This window comes from Typopeltis vanoorti, chromosome 15, assembly GCF_054136105.1.
Source record: "Typopeltis vanoorti isolate ZY-2024b chromosome 15, IOZ_Tvanoo_1.0, whole genome shotgun sequence".
Taxonomy (NCBI): domain Eukaryota; kingdom Metazoa; phylum Arthropoda; class Arachnida; order Uropygi; family Thelyphonidae; genus Typopeltis; species Typopeltis vanoorti.
Genome location: NC_143563.1, coordinates 14,713,135 through 14,731,762, shown reverse-complemented (window position 1 = coordinate 14,731,762; position 18,628 = coordinate 14,713,135). Strand labels below are relative to the sequence as shown.

General features: G+C 36.3%; 1 protein-coding gene across 1 annotated transcript in view; it reads right to left on the bottom strand.

The window, feature by feature from the left end:
- LOC150098405 (prostaglandin E synthase 2-like) overlaps positions 1-18,256 on the bottom strand; it is a 60,946-nt gene extending 42,690 nt beyond the window's left edge. The window contains exon 1 of the mRNA XM_090405688.1: positions 18,135-18,256. Coding sequence (XP_090261814.1) covers positions 18,135-18,193 — 59 coding nt within the window. The 5' untranslated portion in view covers positions 18,194-18,256. The remainder of the gene's footprint in view (positions 1-18,134) is intronic.
- Between the last annotated feature and the right edge of the window lie 372 nt (positions 18,257-18,628).

The following is an 18,628-nucleotide window of genomic DNA, read 5'->3' as shown; positions in this document are numbered from 1 at the left end:
ATCTGAGAGCTGGGTCAGAAGTAAAACACTTGACCAAAGACTAGAGACCGCAGATGTGAGAGTCATGAGAAAGATTAGAGGCGTGAACAGATGGCATCAATGGCAATATCATATTAAAAATGAGGATATTAGGCAAGAACTTGACATTGTCAGCATCCAGGAATGCGTTAGCAGAGCTAATCTCAGATGGTATGGTCACTTAAATAGAATGGGAGAGGAAAGATTAGCGAAACAAGTGTTCTCTGCCAGGTTGGCAGGAAAATGACCCAGAGGAAGACCAAGATATAGGTGGATTGATATAGTACAAAGTGCCTTAGACGATAGAAATATAAGATCTGATAATGTTAGAGTCTTGACAAGTAACAGACTGATTTGGAGGAAAATTGTAGATAGGAAGTTAGTAATGATGTAATTTTTTCATGTAGTACTGTCATATCCTGTACACCCCTTGAGGGTACATGGCAGGAATTTGATGATGATGATGATGATGACTTCCACACTCTTTTTTCTCTCCCCTTCTGTCTTTTCAAATCATTCACATTTACTAAAATCATCACTTCGGTTATTTTCCTTCTTGGCATTCTGAAAATGTCACTCATGTTTCAAATCTTTGCTCTCAGAAAAAAAAAATTTTTTTTCACACTAACATCTCAAGTACACTCTGGATCATGGAATCACTATACAATACTATCGCTTTCTCGTGGAAATGCTTAGACGTTGGTTATGCATTTTTACTAAATAGCTTAAGGAAATTACAACATATACTAGGATATACATTAAAATAAATTTTAATACACTTCCAATATTTCGTCAACGTCATGTTACCATTTTCACAGGAACTTAAAAGCAAGACATGTGCACGCAAGCACAAACAGTAAATGAGGATGAAGCAGGAAGCTATTCTTTCTCCTAAAAGTCCTGATGATGCCCCCTAGTGGACAATGTTGATATTCTTGGCCGATTGGGCTGAAGGTCTTCTGATGTAGTCCCAAATTTGGGGCAGTCTCATGCAAACAAATTTTTTGAGGTTTGGATTGTTTCTTAGGACTGAGGCCGATTGCATGAAAAGCCTTTTGTATTTGAATTTACTACAGCGTATTATCATGGCTTACTTCCACCGTATTCTATGGCAGATATCCAGAACATGGTCTGCAAGACCAAATTTGGGAAGCCTACATCAGAAGACCTTCAGCCCAATCGGCCAAGAATATCAACATTGCCCACGAGGGCGCACCATCAGGACTTTTAGGAGAAAGAATAGCTTCGTCCTCATTTACTGTTTGTTGTGCTTGCGTGCACGTGTCTTGTTTTTAAGTTCCTGTGAAAATGGCAATGTGATGTTGCCAAAATATTGGAAGTGCATTAAAATTTATTTTAATGTACATCCTAGTATACGTTGTAATTTCCTTAAGTTATTTAGTAAAAAAACAATACTATCTCCTTTCATACTTTTTCTTCTGCACAACCTACCACAGTTCTGTTGCTGCATCACACTATGTAAGTAGACTATTTCTTTCATTACTTGACTAGCTTGCCATTCCACTTGTTATTATTGAGCTTCTTTCGTGTCTCCTGTTTGAGCTTACTCTATGATTTGGATTTTGTTCACCTTCTGTCATCTCTACAACTGCATTCTTACCTTCACAATCTCAAACAATTTACATTTTCATGAAGCTGATGGCGACAAGGTGACAGGTGTAAATAAAACAGCTGAGTTACTGAGTGACCACTTTGCAAGGGTTTATCATCCAAGTGAGGTTACTACTGTGACAGACTGATGCAGAATATCAATATAAATACAACTGTGGGATTAGATGGGATATCATCTCAAGTGTTTAGAGAATGTGTAAGGGAACTGGCAATGCCTCTGACTAGGCTCCTGGCATAAGGGAGATTCTAAGACTACAGTAGCAAACTCAAGTAAATCAACCATAGAACCCATTCTCATATGAACAAAGTATTAACCAGTGGCAGCTCATCCACTCAATGCAGCACTGCTGGTGAGTATACTAGCCAGTACTACTCGCTAGTATACTCAATGCAGACCTGCAGCCCTTATGGATGAGCTGTCACTTACCCACACTATTTCAGACAATAACATAGCCTGTTAAGGTTAGGTACCAAAAGATGGCAGCACATATTTGCATGTCCCTTCATCAGCTGACTTATAATTAGTGATAATCTTGGGCCAGCTATATCTGATTAACTACTAGTGGACTGAACTGCTCACTCAGTCTCTGAAACATAGATATGGCCAAATAGCTATACCCATTGCCTATAAGGGAACAAAAGGCATAAGCTTATTTTCCCCGAGTAACTCATGCATGATGGTAAAAGTACTAGAAATATTGTATTCTAGAGAATTCAAGAATGAATGGATAAGAATATGATACTGTATGAGGGACACTGTGGTTTTGTGAAGGGTTGGTAATTTACTAACTTTTACGAGGGTAGTCTGAAAAGTTCTCAGCCTAATAATGAAAAAACAAATTTATAATTTCAAAATTTTTTTTTTTTTTTCAACATAATCTTCCTTAAGACTAATACATTTATTCCAGCAATGCTCCATGCTGACCAGCAAGAAAGAGTTTTTGGGAAGAGATAGAAGTCAGGGGGGTGTCAACTGGGGATGTTCCAACAATTCATAGTGCAGATCCCTTAATTTTCCCATTGCCAAAACACTTTTGTGGAGAGGTGCACTGTCCTGATGAAAGATGATTTTTTCTTCTAATCTGCTTAAAAGATCAGAATAATATTCCCTTGTTATTGTTTCACCCTTTTCAAGATAATTATTAAAAAATGCCTTTAGCATCTCAAAACGCTGATATCATGACCTTTTTTTTCTGATGGAACCAACTTTGTCTTCTTTGGCACTGAACAACCGGCTACTGTCCACTGTTTTGACTACTGTTTGGATTCTGGTGTGTAATGGTGAATCCAAGTCTCATCTATAGTAATAAATCGACGCCCAAAATCAGTTTTATTCTTGTTAAAATGCTCCAAGCACTGTTCACAGATTTTCATGCGAGTGTGTTTTTGATCTACTGTGAGCAAGCACAGCACCCATCTTGCACAAAGCTTTTTCATTTGCAATTCTTCATGCAAAATAAATCCTACGCATTCTTTTGAAATGCCTATAGTCTCCAATTTCATGCACTTTGACTCACCGGTCATCCAATACCATATCGTGCACTTGATCAATGATTTCTGGAGTTGTTACACTTTTTGGACGTCCTTCACACGGATCATCTTCAAGGCTGGTACAGCCACGTTTAAACTCGGCAGCCCATTTCTTAATTGTCGAAAATGAAGGAGAAGAGTTCCCATAAACTTTTATGAACTTCAAATGAATTTGTTTTGGTGTTAAACTCTTTTACAAAGAATTTTATAACCGCAAGATACTCAATTTTATCCATTTCAAGGGATAAAGACACGCTTTTGCTTCAGACAGCTATATAAAACAAACTACTTGATAGAATGACTTGCAATTTCACATGGATGCTTATGACAGATGTACCAATTTAGGGAAGGAAAAAAAAAACTCTTACCGATAGTGTTGCCATCTATGGTCGAGGCCAAGAACTTTTCAGACCACCCTTGCATAATAGAGTAACAGCTGAGTTGAATCAAAGGAAATGGCTACACAATGATTCTAATGGAGTTTGCAAAGGCACAGAATACCAGAGGTAATTCTGTTGTTCGAATTAGAACAAATGGAGATGAATATGACACTGATTATGTGGACAAGAGAGTGGCTGCTGGACAGATCACAAAAAGTGATATATGGATGCCAGAATGAAGGTGAAAACAGGTGACTAATTAAACCATATCCATAGCTTCATCATTTTAATACAATTAACTTTCTAAATGAATATCAATATTCCTCATTGAAGCGATAACTAAAAACATCAATAGTCTGTTTCTATGTGAATGGGAAATCAACAAGGTTCCTTTTGACTTTTAACTGAAATACATCTCATATGGAACCATTACTGTTTAATTTGCACATAAATGATAGAGAAAATAACCTGAAAAGGAATATTCAGTTGTTTGCTGATGATGCAAAATTAGGTAGAGTAATAGTTAATCAAGATGATGTGGAGAGCTTGCAGAATGATTTAAATAGGCTGCCAATATGGGTAAAAGACAATGGGTGTCAATTTAATGTAGAGAAATGTAAAGTTATGCATTTTGGGATAAACAGATTACAAGCTGTGTACCACATTGATGGAACTGTACTCCAGGAAATAGATAAAGCTAGGATTTATGGGTGATGGTAGACAGAGAGCTGAAGTTTAGAGACATATTGCTAAGGTTGCTAAAGTAGGTCACAATATTACTTTGCTATTGAAGAACACACTAACAAGTAAAGATAAGGAAGTTGTTATTCTGCTTTATAAACCATTGATACGTCTATATCTGGATAACTGCTCAGGTCTCATCTCATGAGTTTCTTGAGGATGATGAAGCAGCAGAGAAAATTCAGAGGTGAACAACCAAAATGGTGAGTGGTCTGTGGAATGTTCCCTATGAAGATAGACTGAGTGTGTGTGGATTACAGAAGTTGGTCGACAGGAGAAAAAAAAGAGGGCATATGATAGAAACATTCAGTTACTTAAAAGGTTTTATAGGATTGATGTAGGGGAAATATTTCAGCACTTGGCTAGAGGAGCCAGAACAAGAGGTCATTCCTGAAAGTTTTTGAGATGCTTTTAATTTTAGCTACTGAAGTCTTGCTTAGATATAAAATAAATTTATTTAAATAAGATATCAAGGTAATTTTATATGATCTGCCAGATGCTGGTATTTGTATCAAGATGATTATATTGTGACTGAAAATAGAAGCAATTTTGCTATTGTAATTCACATTACTAAAATAATTAAATGAACTCACCTCAGTGTATAAAACATTGTGAAATGAAGTGTTATAATTTCTGCTACTTTCATTTTGAAAGTATAATTAAGTAACTTTCCTGCATTATGAAAAGAACTTGTTTCAAAGCAGTATTGAAAATGGTAATGGCAGTGCATAATAGTTGACAGAAGTTCCTGTAAAGTATTTCTGAGCATACACTGAAGAAAAAGAACATTAAGGGAAATTGTTAAGTGTTCAGATGGAGAAAAAGAACACAGCAGGAAGAGAACTGTGGAATTTCTGTGTCTTCAGTATATGAAGACTGGTCAGAAATTAGAAGAAAATTTATAAGTGAAAGAATGAGAGAGGATATCATTTAAAAGAGAGATAAGTGAAGTTTTAAGTAGTCATTAATCCATATGAGATGTATTTCAGTTAAAGTTGAAAGGAACCTTATTGATTTCCCATTCACATAGAAACAGATGATTGATGTTTTTAGTTATCACTTCAATGAGAAATGTTGATATTCATATAAAAAGTTAATTGTATTAAAATGATGAAACTATGGATATGGTTTAATTAGTTTTAGCAGTGTTTGCTGTTACTTTCATAAAGAAAGTGAATTAAGTTATTGAAGTGTCTTTAATAAAGGCAAAATATGTTTAGTGTTCTGTGATTTTAGGATGTAAGAAGAATTTAACAGACTTATGTTGCTATTACAACATAAAGAAGCAGTTTTTGTATGTTTATTTCCTGTGTGAATTCAAGAAAGAATAAAAGGAAGCAAGAAACTGAAATTCCAGAGGTTCTGTCAATATAGGAAGAAACTATTAGCTTAAGATAATTGAAGGAAAGCTACATAGCTACAGTGTTCATGCTGTTTGAAATTATGTTTGAAAAATACATCAGTGCATGAATAGTTAAGTCAAAGTGATTTTATGTTGCATATATGTTTTTTTTTTTTTTTTTTTTTTTTTTTTGTAATGAGAGTGTCTGAAGACATTATCTCTTGAGTTAAGAGTCAACAGATTAATTTGAAAGACAAAGTATATGATAATCCTGGATATAAATCTGTGTGCAAGTATGAGTTGTAGTTTAGTTTTTAGGCATTTTCTTTTTCTTCTGAATTAAAAATTAAATGCAGAGTTGAGGGAGTAATTTACTAATGGTGCATTGACAGGCTTACATGCAAGAAAGCAATAAAAAAATAATCACCTCCCCCCCCCCACCACACACACACACACACACACACACACACACACACACACACACACACACACACACACACACACACACACACAAAACTCCCATGTTGTATTCGTTCAAGAGCTTTACCAAAGTCCAAAAGTATCATGGTGTATCCATTCTCCTTGTCAAACATCATAAAATGAAAGCAAGTTACTCAAGCATAACTTTGCTTTAGTAAACCTTTGCAATTCATCAGAAAGTATAGATTCTCTGTCAATCCATTTTGGTATGCAAACTCATACCAACCTTTCCAAAATCATCACCATCACTCCAAAGATACTGATAGGTCAACAGTTAAACATGTCAGTCTTTGCACCACCCTTGTGCATTGGGATTATCACATACTCTTTCCACTCACATGGCCAATAACTGTTGGATTTCTGCTCAGGACATGGACTGGTTATTACTAACACCATGTTCCAACATAAAAATGTGCACAAATTCACATGAAGAGAAGAGGCAAGGAATAAGAAAAGTCTCATTGACTATGTTATTGTTGACAGTGATGTTTTCTCATTGGTGCAGGACACCAGAGTGTACAGAGGATTTGAAATTGAAAGTGATCAACATTTAGTCTTGAGCAGGATAAAACTGAATTTCATATTGAAAAGAAAAACATGTAACAAAGTTTTAAAGCAAATAAAAGTTGAGCAGTTCTCAGATGTGAACTGTAGACTAAAATAGACAAACATTATTAAAAAAAAAAATGAAACAGTTTGAGAGCAGGAACCAAACCTTGGAGGTTCCAGTGACAAGACCTGAAGAAAACATTGATTCAGCCATTGAGGCATGTGGTGAGGTTGTCTGCAAGGATAGAAAAATCACAACTCCATAGTGGACACAGGAAGTTAAAGAGGCAGTGAAGGAAAAGAAGAAAGCATATGAAAAGTTCCTGGCAAACAAGTCAGCTTCTGCTCTTAGAGAATACAGAGACAAATGTAAGAAGCTAAACACTGTGTAAAACTAGCTAAACAAAAGTCATGAGAAGACTTTAGTAAGAACACAGAAAATAAATATCAAGGTGGCAAGATATTCTGGAGGTTGCTGAAGAAGCTCAGAAATGTAGGAAAGATTGCTCTAAAAGGAATTAGAGATGATAAAGGTGATACGAACACTGGAGAAAAAGATATCCATGAAGTATGGAGTAATTACTTCAAGGATATCTATTCAAAAAATTACTAAATGAAACAGTGACAGCACAGTGGTAAAAAACACTCAACAGGCACACAGTCAGGAATACATATCCATACTTGAAGTAGAAAAGCCATCAAAAGCCTGAAATGTGGAAAGGCAGCTGGAATAGATGATATTTGACCAGAAATGCTCAAGTGTGGAGGTATAAAAGTCTTGGTGGCTGCACTGCATAGTTCAGAAGGCCTGAACAGAATGACGAATTCCAGATGATTGAAGTAGAGCTCTAATAGTACCCATATATAAAAAGGGAAATAAAACTGAATGTGAGAATTACAGAGGTATTTCCCTACTGAGTGTTCCTGGCAAGATTTATGCAAGTATACTTGAGAAACAGTTGAGAAGGATTGTGGAAGAGAAGCTTGGTGAAGAACAAGCTGGATTCAGGCCAAATAGAGGGCTGTCAGGATCACATTTTCACTTTACAATAAATAGTTGAGAACCAAACGGCTATTTTTCTGGCATCCTTAATAATAATTAAGGGGATACAAATCCCTTGTTGTTCAACTGCCAGTAAGCAAAACTCTAAGATCGAGAACTACGAATCTATGAGTTTTATATATACCGAGAAACTATCGGCGAATCCAAGTGTAAATGACTACTTGGTAGTATCATCCCCTAGGGGCTGTGTTTTTACATTATGAGAAAATATCAAGGATAGTGAGGGAGCTTGCTCCACCTTTGCTTCGAGTTGCCTTGGTGTTGTACTACCAAGTGGTCATTTACACTTGGATTTGCCGATAGTTTTTCAGTATATATGAAACTCATAGATTCGTAGTTCTCGATCTTAGAGTTTTGCTTACTAGCGGTTGAACAACAAGGGATTTGTATCCCCTTAATTATTAAATAGTTGAGAAATCATGGGAATATAACAAAGATCTGTATTTAAGTTTTGTAGATCTGGAAAAGGCATATGACAAGGTGCCAGGAGAGAAGCTATTCAAAACACTACAGTTGTATATGGTGTCAGTGGGGCATTATATCAAGCAATACTTGGTCTTTATTTGAGTTGTAAGTCAGCAGTTAGAATTGACCACTAATATTCAATTTAGTACAGGAAGATGGTTTAATGTTAAATCTGGTGTCAGACAAGGATGTACATTATTCCCTCTGTTATTCATTATCTATATAGATCACATTATGAAAGTAAGTGATATTAAACCTGATATCAAAATTGGAGATGTTAATCTCAGCTCTTTACTTTATGCAGATGTTATACTTCTAAATTAATCAGCTACAAGTTTGCAAAATTCCCTGACTAAATTGAATAACTGTTGTAATAGATATGGTATGAATGTCAGCAATAACATGACACAGACAATGAAAATATACAGAAGCATTAAAAATATCAACTGCATTGTGAATGGAGAACCTATAGAACAAGTAAAACATTTCAGCTATTTAGGCACGATCTTTAATGAAGATGGTAAATTAAATGTGGAAATAGACAACAGAATCAACCAAACTGGTATGGTAGGAAGTCAACTGAATAAATTTATATGGAATAAGAGAGAAATTAGTCAAAACACTAAATTAGCTGTATACAAGATAGTGTTCAAACCAATTTTAACTTATTGTTCTGAGATCTGGGTTAGAAGTAAAACACTTGACTAGAGACCACGGATACGAGAGTCCTGAGAAAGATTAGGGGAATGAACAGATAGCATCAGTGGCAATATCATATTAAAAAGGAGAGAAAGAACTTAACATTTTTAGCATCCAGGAATGTGTTAGCAGAGCTAATCTCAGGTGGTATGGTCATTTAAACAGAATGGGAGAGGAAAGATTAGCAAAACAAGTGTTCTCTGCCAGGTTGGCAGTAAAAAGATCCAGAGGAAGACAAGATATAGGTGGATTGATATGGCAAAAGTGCCTTAGAAAAACAGAAATATAAGATCTGATAATGTTGGGGTAACATTTGACAGGTAACAGATTGATTTGGAAGAAAATTGTAGATAGGAAGTTGGTAATGCTGTAAATTTTTCATGTAGTACTTTCATATCTTCTACACCCCTTGAGGGCACACGTCAGGAATTTGATGATGATGAAATGTATGTTGTGTCGAGTCTCAAATCATAGAATCAGGTCAAAGACAGAGTTCATTTAAGCTGAACACACTTTTTAACACTGTGTTGATATTCCATCAGTTCCTATTGCTGAATTCTTATTCAGTTTATGCAAAAGGCTTTAGTATCTCCTTCTCAAATCTGAGTTTCTTCATCTAGTGTAAAGGTAGCATTCTGAACTCTGAGTTGCATATATCAGGTTGATGGCATTAAAAAAATTGGCACTTATTAGTTGAACAATCTCTTCTACATCTGTCGCCTGTAATACCATCTTCATTCAACAATTATTCTTTCACAGTCATGCTTTCTTTTACTTGCAGAGAAAGTTTCTTTTCATACTCACACTTAGCTTCCTGTTCAACAGTTAACTCTTCTGCCCTGTACCTTATAATTTTCATAACCAATATCATTCTTATACACAGTATTCTTTCCACAACATCTTTTTCTGAAGAATGTCTTGCTTAATTTCACTTCCACCTATTTATTCTTTGAACTCGAGGGATGCATTCCAACATTACATGACAGACATATTTTTAACACTTATATTGCCAATATCCTTCTCATCCAGCACCTAATAGTATGGGATCAAACATAGTATCTGCTCAAATGGTCATAATTTCTTGCTTTAATTATTTTTTATTTCGTATCCAAACAAGTGGTACAGTAGTAAGTAATTGATACAACATTATTTACAACAAATTAGGATACATTACAAACGAGAACAGCTTAAATTTAGTAAGTATATTATTCAGGAAATAATAAGCAAAACATGAAGCAAAAAAGAAACTATATATAAGTTATATACAATAAATATGGTCAGGTGTTCCTCCAGAATCTTGCACAATCAACTGCTCTTTCTGTGCAAGGTGATTGAAGAAGGGGGCAAGAGAGGTGTTCCATGGACTGGGTTGTCCCACACTCAACTATCTGGTCCAGTGAGGTAGCCCCCATTGGTTTTGTTTGCAGCATCCTGTCATTTGTAGTCTGCTGAGTCTTTTCCAAGTATTCCAATCCAAGTGGGCACCACGTGGAAGATGTCCGGTGTTGGAATATTAGTATTATTCTGAAGGAAGCCATTGCTGAAGTCTTGGCTCTGGAGAGTTTTCAGGTGGTTTAACAGTTGCTAGGAAGCTAGCTATGTTGGGATCTTAGTCTTTGGGGCACTGTAGTCTACCCAAATAGTGGGTGGCACTCATCATTCATTTGTCTGCTTCTTTCATCAGCTGAGAATGCAGATCATCAAATTGAAGGGGGGGGGGTGCAATACCAGCCAAAATATACAGGTCTCTTAGTGGTGTTGGTCAATGGTGGGTCAAGTGTTTCAGCATGGCAGAATCTGGACCATACAAGGCAGGCATATTCAGCAGGAGAATAGCAAAGGGCCAAAGCAGAAGATCGTGTGCTAGGGTCTGCTCCCCATTTGGAAGAAGTAAGCTTTCTTAGTATGTTGTTTCTTGCATTAATTTTTGCATTTGTTTTTTCTGTGTGTGTGTTTTATATGAAAAGGGGCGATCCAGAGTCACACCGAGGTAGACTGGGTTCCAGGAATGTTCTATATTAGAGCCTTCTCAAGAAATCTGTAGCTTCCTTATTGGCTTTAAAGTGGAAATTGACTTTAAAGTGGAAAAGGCTAGTCTAGGTTTTCAAGGGGTTTAGTTTTAATTGATTACTGCTAAAATATGTGGTTAGACTATTTAAGGCAAGTGATAGAGTAATTTCAAAGGATTTGAAATTTTTTGATTGAGCAGCTATGGCAAGGTCATCAGCATAGATAAAATTTCTAGTTCCTGGAAAGATGGGGAGATCATTGACATAGATATTAAAAAGTAATGGTGATAACACACTTCCTTGGGGGAGGTGTTTTTTGGGGAATGCCAGCAGCTTTTCCTACCTCCCAGGTCAACAAAAAAGCATCTGTTTTCCAGGAGTGATTGGATCAGGAGAACAAGGTGATAGTCTCTAATTATTCTGTATATTTTATTTCTGAGTGTGAGATGGTTTATGGTATCATATGCTGCAGTTAGGTCTATAAAGACTGCTCCTTTGGCAAGTTTTTGCTTATAACCATTTTCTATATATTGAGTGAGGTTGAGAATTTGTGATGTACAGGATTTGCCTGGTCTAAAACCAGCCTGCTCAACAATAAGATGGAGTTTAATTAGGGGTTGTAGCCTATTCAAAATTAATTATTGAGTTTAAAGTTTAAACTCAATAATTAATAATAGAGTTTAAAGAGGTTGCTGAGTAGTGATATAGGTTTGTAATTTTTTTTGCTTTGGATGGAGTTTTCCCTGGTTTCAGAAAGGCCACCACTTTTGCATGCCTCCAGATAGTTGTTAGTTATTTATGCTATAATACATACATACATATATATATATTTGCATAAAATATTGCAAATTTCATATGAAAAAGCTTGCAAAAATATCTTCTTTCATACATTACACTTAAAAACATATCACATCATATGAGCAAACTTCAGAATAAAAGTTGTGAAACATTTAACTCTTATATGCTGATAATAAGTCTCGTGGACCCAAACAAGTTTTAATGTCCTGGCATTAATCGAGGCATGCTTCTTGAGGAAAAGTGCACCTCAGCATTTAATTTTTAAGAGCAGTGAATCATAATGCATCATAGCTTAGATTTCAAATTATTTACTATTAAATAATATGATTAAAATAATAATATAATACATAAAAATAATATAAAATAAAAATAATAATAATAATATAAAATATATAAAAATATTAAATAATACACCTTAAATAATACTAATTTTTAATATGACAAGTAGAGCTCCACTATCTGCTAATGCTTTTTTATCCCCCAAAGGAAGTGGGCAAGGCTGTTTTAGCCCTAGCTGACATTCTGGAGACTGAGGGACAGTCAATCACCACCGTTTGCCAATCAGAGACAGATGGCCCAAACTATCAATGATATTAGATATCAAGAAAATCAATGATATTAGATATCAAGAAAATCAATTATATGAATTTTCTTGAGTTTACAGAATGAAAAACTTGAGCTTCAAGGAGGGAAAAAAACTACTTGTCAATGTCAAAGATTGATTAACTTGGGAACCAGTCTAAGAAATGTTTTAACCTTTACTTGGCAACTAGAATCAAACTTAGAAGGGTCTTTCTTTGGGCAGCCTGGAGACTGAGGGACAGTCAATCACCACCGTTAGCCAATCAGAGACAGATGGCCCAAACTATCAATGATATTAGATATCAAGAAAATCAATGATATTGATTTTCTTGAGTTTACAGGATGAAAAACTTGAGCTTCAAGGAGGGAAAAAACTACTTGTCAATGTCAAAGATTGATTAACTTGGGAACCAGTCTAAGAAATGTTTTAACCTTTACTTGGCAACTAGAATTAAACTTAGAAGGGTCTTTCTTTGGGCAGCCTAGTGCTATGGATGCAAATGCCATTGTTACAGAGCTACACAGATCTAAGCTAGGGTGTTCTAAACAAGAGCATGGATCAGGATCTTAAAGATATTAATATGGTAGAATCCACTGGTAATCACAAATTAAGTGGTGGACCACCAGTTAGTGAAGAAGTTGGCTTTAATGACCTTATCCATTATTTTCAAGAGGATTGAGGTAAAATTGAGGTCTCTCTTCCATCATCTATGTGGATGATGATGAGGCCGAATGAACTCTTTCCACTTCTGTCTGTCTGAACAATTATGTCCAGTTTGGTGTGGCTTGTTATGATTTGGTTTTCAAGTCCTCTTTTATTTTGTCTATCCATCTAATTCTGGGCCGTCCTTTGGATCTTTTACCTTCCATCATTGTATTTATGGGCTTTAGATGGTAGTCTTTCTGTTCCCATTCTGGTCACATGGCCAAACCATTGCAGTCTACTTTCTTGGATTTTGTCTATTATTGTTATTTCTTGTTTTAGAGTGTTTCCTTATGTCTTCGTTTCTTAGTTGATCCAGCAGAGACACTCCAAGTAATCTTCTTAGTCAACCCATTTCAGTAGTTAATAAATTTTTCTCTTCAGCCTTTTTGAGATTCCAGCATTCACTTCCATAGAGGAGTATTAGGAGGACCATTGTTTCATAGATTCTTACTTTTGTTACTTGTTTGATGTCTCGACTTCCATATTTTAAGTCATCCAAAAGTCTGGGATGCTTGACTGATTCGTCTGTTTATATCTTTTATAATTTCACCACTGTACTCAATAACTCCTCCAAGGTAGGTAAAGTTTTCTACCTGTTCCAGATTCTTACTATCAATTTCAATTTTCAGATTGGTGCTTCTTTTTCCTATTTGCACAATTTTTGTTTTGTCTATATTTATGTTTAACCAGATTTTATACACTCCTCCTTTATTTTATCAGAAATTCGCTGTAGATTTTCTTCTGTGCTTGCAAGTAATGTAATGTCATCTGCAAATTTTCAATTTGTTACATTTTTCCCATATATTTTGATTCAGGAGTCTTCGTTGTTTAAGGCCTTATTGTTTGCTTCTTCCAGTGTAAGATTGAACAGGTCTGGTGACAGATTGCATCCCTGTCTTACTCCGCTCTGTGTGGAACCAGTTGGTTAAGGTGTCCTCCATTCGTACTGCACTTTCAGATTTCTCATACAGATTCTTTATTATTCTTATTGTTTTGTTGGGAATTCCAAATTCTTCCATAGCTTTCCATAGTTCTCTCCTATGGATTGAATCAAATGCCTGACGAAAGTCTATGAAATTTATGTAGCAACTTTGGTTGTACTCTAGTGTCGTTTCTATTAGCTGTCATAAGATGAATAGTTGAACAATTGTGCTTCGTCCGGGTCTGAAACCTGCTTGTTCTTCTCCTAGTGCTAGTTCTATATATGGCTTAATTTGTTTTTGGAGTACTTTCATAAAAACCTTACTTGGAATACTGAGGAGGCTAATGCCTCTGTAATTATTGCATTCTGTTTTATCTCCTTTTTTGTATACAGGAGTTATAACTGATTTGGTCCAATCAGTAGGCACTGCTTTGTTTTTGCCTATCCTTTCAAATAATGTTTTTAATGATTCCAAAAGATGTTCCCTTTCCTGCTTTTAAGAATTCTGCATATATTTGATCAATGACAGGTGCTTTCCTAGTTTTGAGTTTTTCTATGCTGTGTGCTATTATTTCTATGGTAAAGATGTTTGTTTCCTCTTCCATTTCAGGGCTGGAATAGTAATATCCTGTGAGCTGTTTTTATTATATAAATCTTTGAAGTATTCTTCCCATCTGGCCATTCTTTTTTGTTTTACTTTCAATTAGTTGTCCCTCTTTGTTTTTGATCATTATAATTTTTGTTGTCCGTGTCTTACTAATTTGGTCTATTTGTTTATATAATCCATGAAGGTTATTTTCTTTTGATAGCTTTTCTGCCATTTTGCATTTTTATTCTAACCAGTTATTCTTGTCCCTTTTAACTAGTTTTCTAATTTCTCTGGTTAATCTGTTATATTCATTTCTGTTATAGTTGTGTTTTAGTTTCATGCTTTTCCTTTGATCGCTTAACCTTTTTACCTTCATTCAAGATCCAATCCTTTTTACCTTCTCTTTCTGTGTAACCTATTGTTTTTCTGCCGATGTTAATATTATTTCCTTTAATTTGCATCAATGTTCTTCAATGTTTATATTCTGTTTTGGTAGTTCCTTCAGGTTTTTATCTAGTTCTAGTTGATATTTTCTTAGAATATTGTTGTCTTGTAGTTTTTTTACATTCAGTCTCCTTTTGACTCTAAAAGTGGTTTCAGATTTTAACTTTATTCTTAGGTTTGCTAATACTAGCTTATGGTCTGATCCACAATCTGCAGAAAAGGATCTGCAACTTGATTTCCATCTTTGGTTTACAATAATATAGTCTATCATATTCTTGGTTTGTCTGTCTGGTGATATCCATGTCCATTTTGGTATTATCAGTGAAATGTGAGCAAGGAAGCCAGTTTCAATTACACATATCTAAGTCTCTAAGGAAGGAAGGAAGATGATCTCACTTTTTGGATAATTACACTATAGAAAATCAACCTTCTGAGATAATCAAAGATGTCAGTCTAGTGATCTGAATTAGGAGGGTAGCAAAGACTGTAAATAAAAGCAACAAAGCAAGACAAGTCTATCCAGAGTGGATTTGAGGTTTAGTAATCTCTGAAATGAAATGTTGAAGCAAACAAATGCACATGTTCTACACTTTATACAGAAGGAATCACGCAGAATGTAGTTAGGATAGTTAAACTGTGTTTGTAGAAGATGCCAGTTAAGGTTGAGTAAGGAGCAGCCAATCATGTTTCAATTGATATATAAGTGGTATATGCATAGAAACACCTGATGGTAGTAGTGGTGCAAATCATTAATGCTTATACTGAGTTCCACATATTGAGGTAGATATGCAAGATTTTTTTTATATGGAAATTATTTGATTTTTAGGTTTCTTTGGGGTATATTTTTGTTGTTTTTCCAATCTTTATTATATAGGCATCTTCGTTAAATCCAATATTAATCATATACAACATACAACAATTCTCAAAATGCATGACTGTTAGTAAATTAACTAGGATCCTGCACAAAGTATGTTTATCACATAACAGATAAGCTTGTATTGTTTCTTGAAATCTGCAAGTCAATTTTTAACTGTTACAATTTGTAAGAGATCACCAAGCATACTGCAGATGTTAAGGATGAATGGAAGCTGTTCAGAACAGCTATCACTGCCTCTGCACTCTCATGGTGTGGCAGAAAGTGGTTCGGCATGGCAATGGGCAGTGAGAAAAGGAGACCTTGGTGGAACCAAGAAGTGCGAAAAACTGTCAGGACAAAAAAGTAGTCCTACCTAACATGGCTTAAAGTCAGGTCAACTGAGATGCATTTGCAGTATGCTGAAGCACGAAATGCTGCTGCTAAGGCAGTAAAGACAGCAAAGCAGAAGGCTTGGGAATCCTTTGGAGAAAGATTAGACTCATCCTATGCAAATGCAAACAAAGTATTCTGGCAGACCATCCGCCGCCTTCGAGGGAGGAAATCGTGCACAGCAAGGGCAATTAAGGCCTCTGATGGTGCACTTTTAACAACCAAGAAGGATATCCTCCACAGATGGAGGGAATACTTTGAGAGCCTTCTTAACCCGGGTGGCCCAGCAGTTGTGGACATCCAAGGGGTGCAGATCGGGGCAATGACTAGTCTCACAGCAGAAGAGGTCCATTTAGCAATAAGATCGCTAAAATCAGGCAAGGCTACTGGCGATGATGAAATTTGGCCTGAAATGCTAAAAGCCTTAAATCGAGACAGTGTTCTATGGCTGACTTGAGTGTGTCAGGCTGCTTGGATATCTGGGCAAGCACCAAAGCAATGGTAGACAGGCATAATATACCAGTCTATAAGAAGGGAGACCAGAAGGATTGCAGTAACTATCATGGCATCTCTCTGCTCAGCCTGCTTGGGAAAGTGTATGCTAAGTACTTGGAAAGACGTTGCAGGAGCATAGTTGAGTCAAAGTTCCAGGAAGAACAATGTGGCTTTTGTCCTGGTAGAAGCACAACTGACCAAATCTTCACTTTAAGGCAAGTCTTTGAAAAATCTTGGGAATATGCCAAGAATGTCTACACATGTTTTGTGGACTTGGAGAAGGCATATGATCGGGTGCCTCGGGATAAGCTTTGGCAAGTAGCACAGGAGTATGGAGTGGATGGTCAACTATTAGCTGCCATCAAGTCCCTGTATGAATGCCCAGAGTTTTGTGTCAGGATAAACAGCACAAAGTCTGAATCTTTCACAGTCTCCGTTGGCCTCTGCCAAGGGTGAGTTCTGTCACCCCTCCTTTTCATAATATTTATGGACTGGATTGGTAAGCACAGCCAAGGCAGTGAGTGTGTCAGAATTGGAAGATGTAGCATTGGACGTCTGCTTTTTGCAGATGACCTAGTTCTGCTTAGCTCTTCCACAGATGACCTCCAGCGGACCCTGGATAGGTTTGTAACTGTTTGTGCAGACGCCGGAATGAAGATCAGTGTGGCCAAAACCAAAACATTTGTGGTCTCAAGGACAACCATCCCAGTGCACTCTAAATGTAAGTGGAGTCCCAATGAGGCAGGTGGAGAAGTTTAAATACCTTGGGTCCATATTCACGAATGATGGAAAATGGGACATAGAGCTAGATACTCGAATTGGCTTAGCAAGCTCAATATTGCGGGAGCTTGGCCATTCGGTAGTATTGAAGCGGGAGTTAAGCCAGAAGGCAAAGGTGACTGTCTTCAATACAGTCTATGTCCCCATCCTCACCTATGGTCATGAGAGTTGGGTAATGACCGAAAAAATGCGGACACAAATCCACGCGGCTGAAATGAGGTTCCTTCGAGGGGTTGCAGGGCTGACAAAACTCGACAGAGTCAGAAGCTCTGCAATTCGGGAAACCCTCAATACTCAACCTCTGCTTCTCCGTGTTGAGAGATCACAGTTACGTTGGTACGGGCACCTGGTCAGAATGCCACAAGAGAGGCTCCTTCAGCAGGCCCTCTTTGCCAAGCCAGAGGGTGGGAGGCCAAGTGGAAGGCCAAGGACTCACTGGATAGATTACATCCAAAACCTTGGGTGGACACGTTTGGGAATCCCACCAGAACACCTGAGCTTGGTGGCAGAGGATCATGACCATTGGAAGTTCCTCTTGCAGCTGTTGCCCCCACAACCCAATTAGGAAGAGTGGGCCTTGAAGATGTATGTATGTATGTACTATTTGTATAACAATATGCTCAATTTTAATTAGAAAGAGGGCGAGTTGTAAACTGAAACATACTTTCTGTTTCTTCCATATATATTATTTGCACTGTTTTCTTTCAATTTATATCTGTTCATTACTTCTATATGTATGTTGTCAACAACATAATCCACAAAAGTACGAGAAATATGACAGTCCAGAACACCTTTCAGATTCCTATCAGGATCTTGCACATAATCTTCTAAAATAGTTATGATTAGGGTATCATCAATTATCTGTTAATAAAAAAAAAAAAAAAAACAGTTACTAATATTCATTACAAAGTTCAAAATTAACATTAAAATTTGTCAATTTTTTTTTTAAGTTCATTCCTTCTTCCACTCGTATATATTTTCAGTATGGTCTGAAACATAATAAAACTGCAATTAAGAACTCTTCCTATTAAATGCTTTATAAAGAATTCTGGAATTTACCTTAAATACTTCCTCTTCTGAATCTTTAACTAGAAGTATAGGTAACTTTTTTACTTCCGAAAATGCAATCTCGTCTTTAAATAAGGGATTCACTTCTAC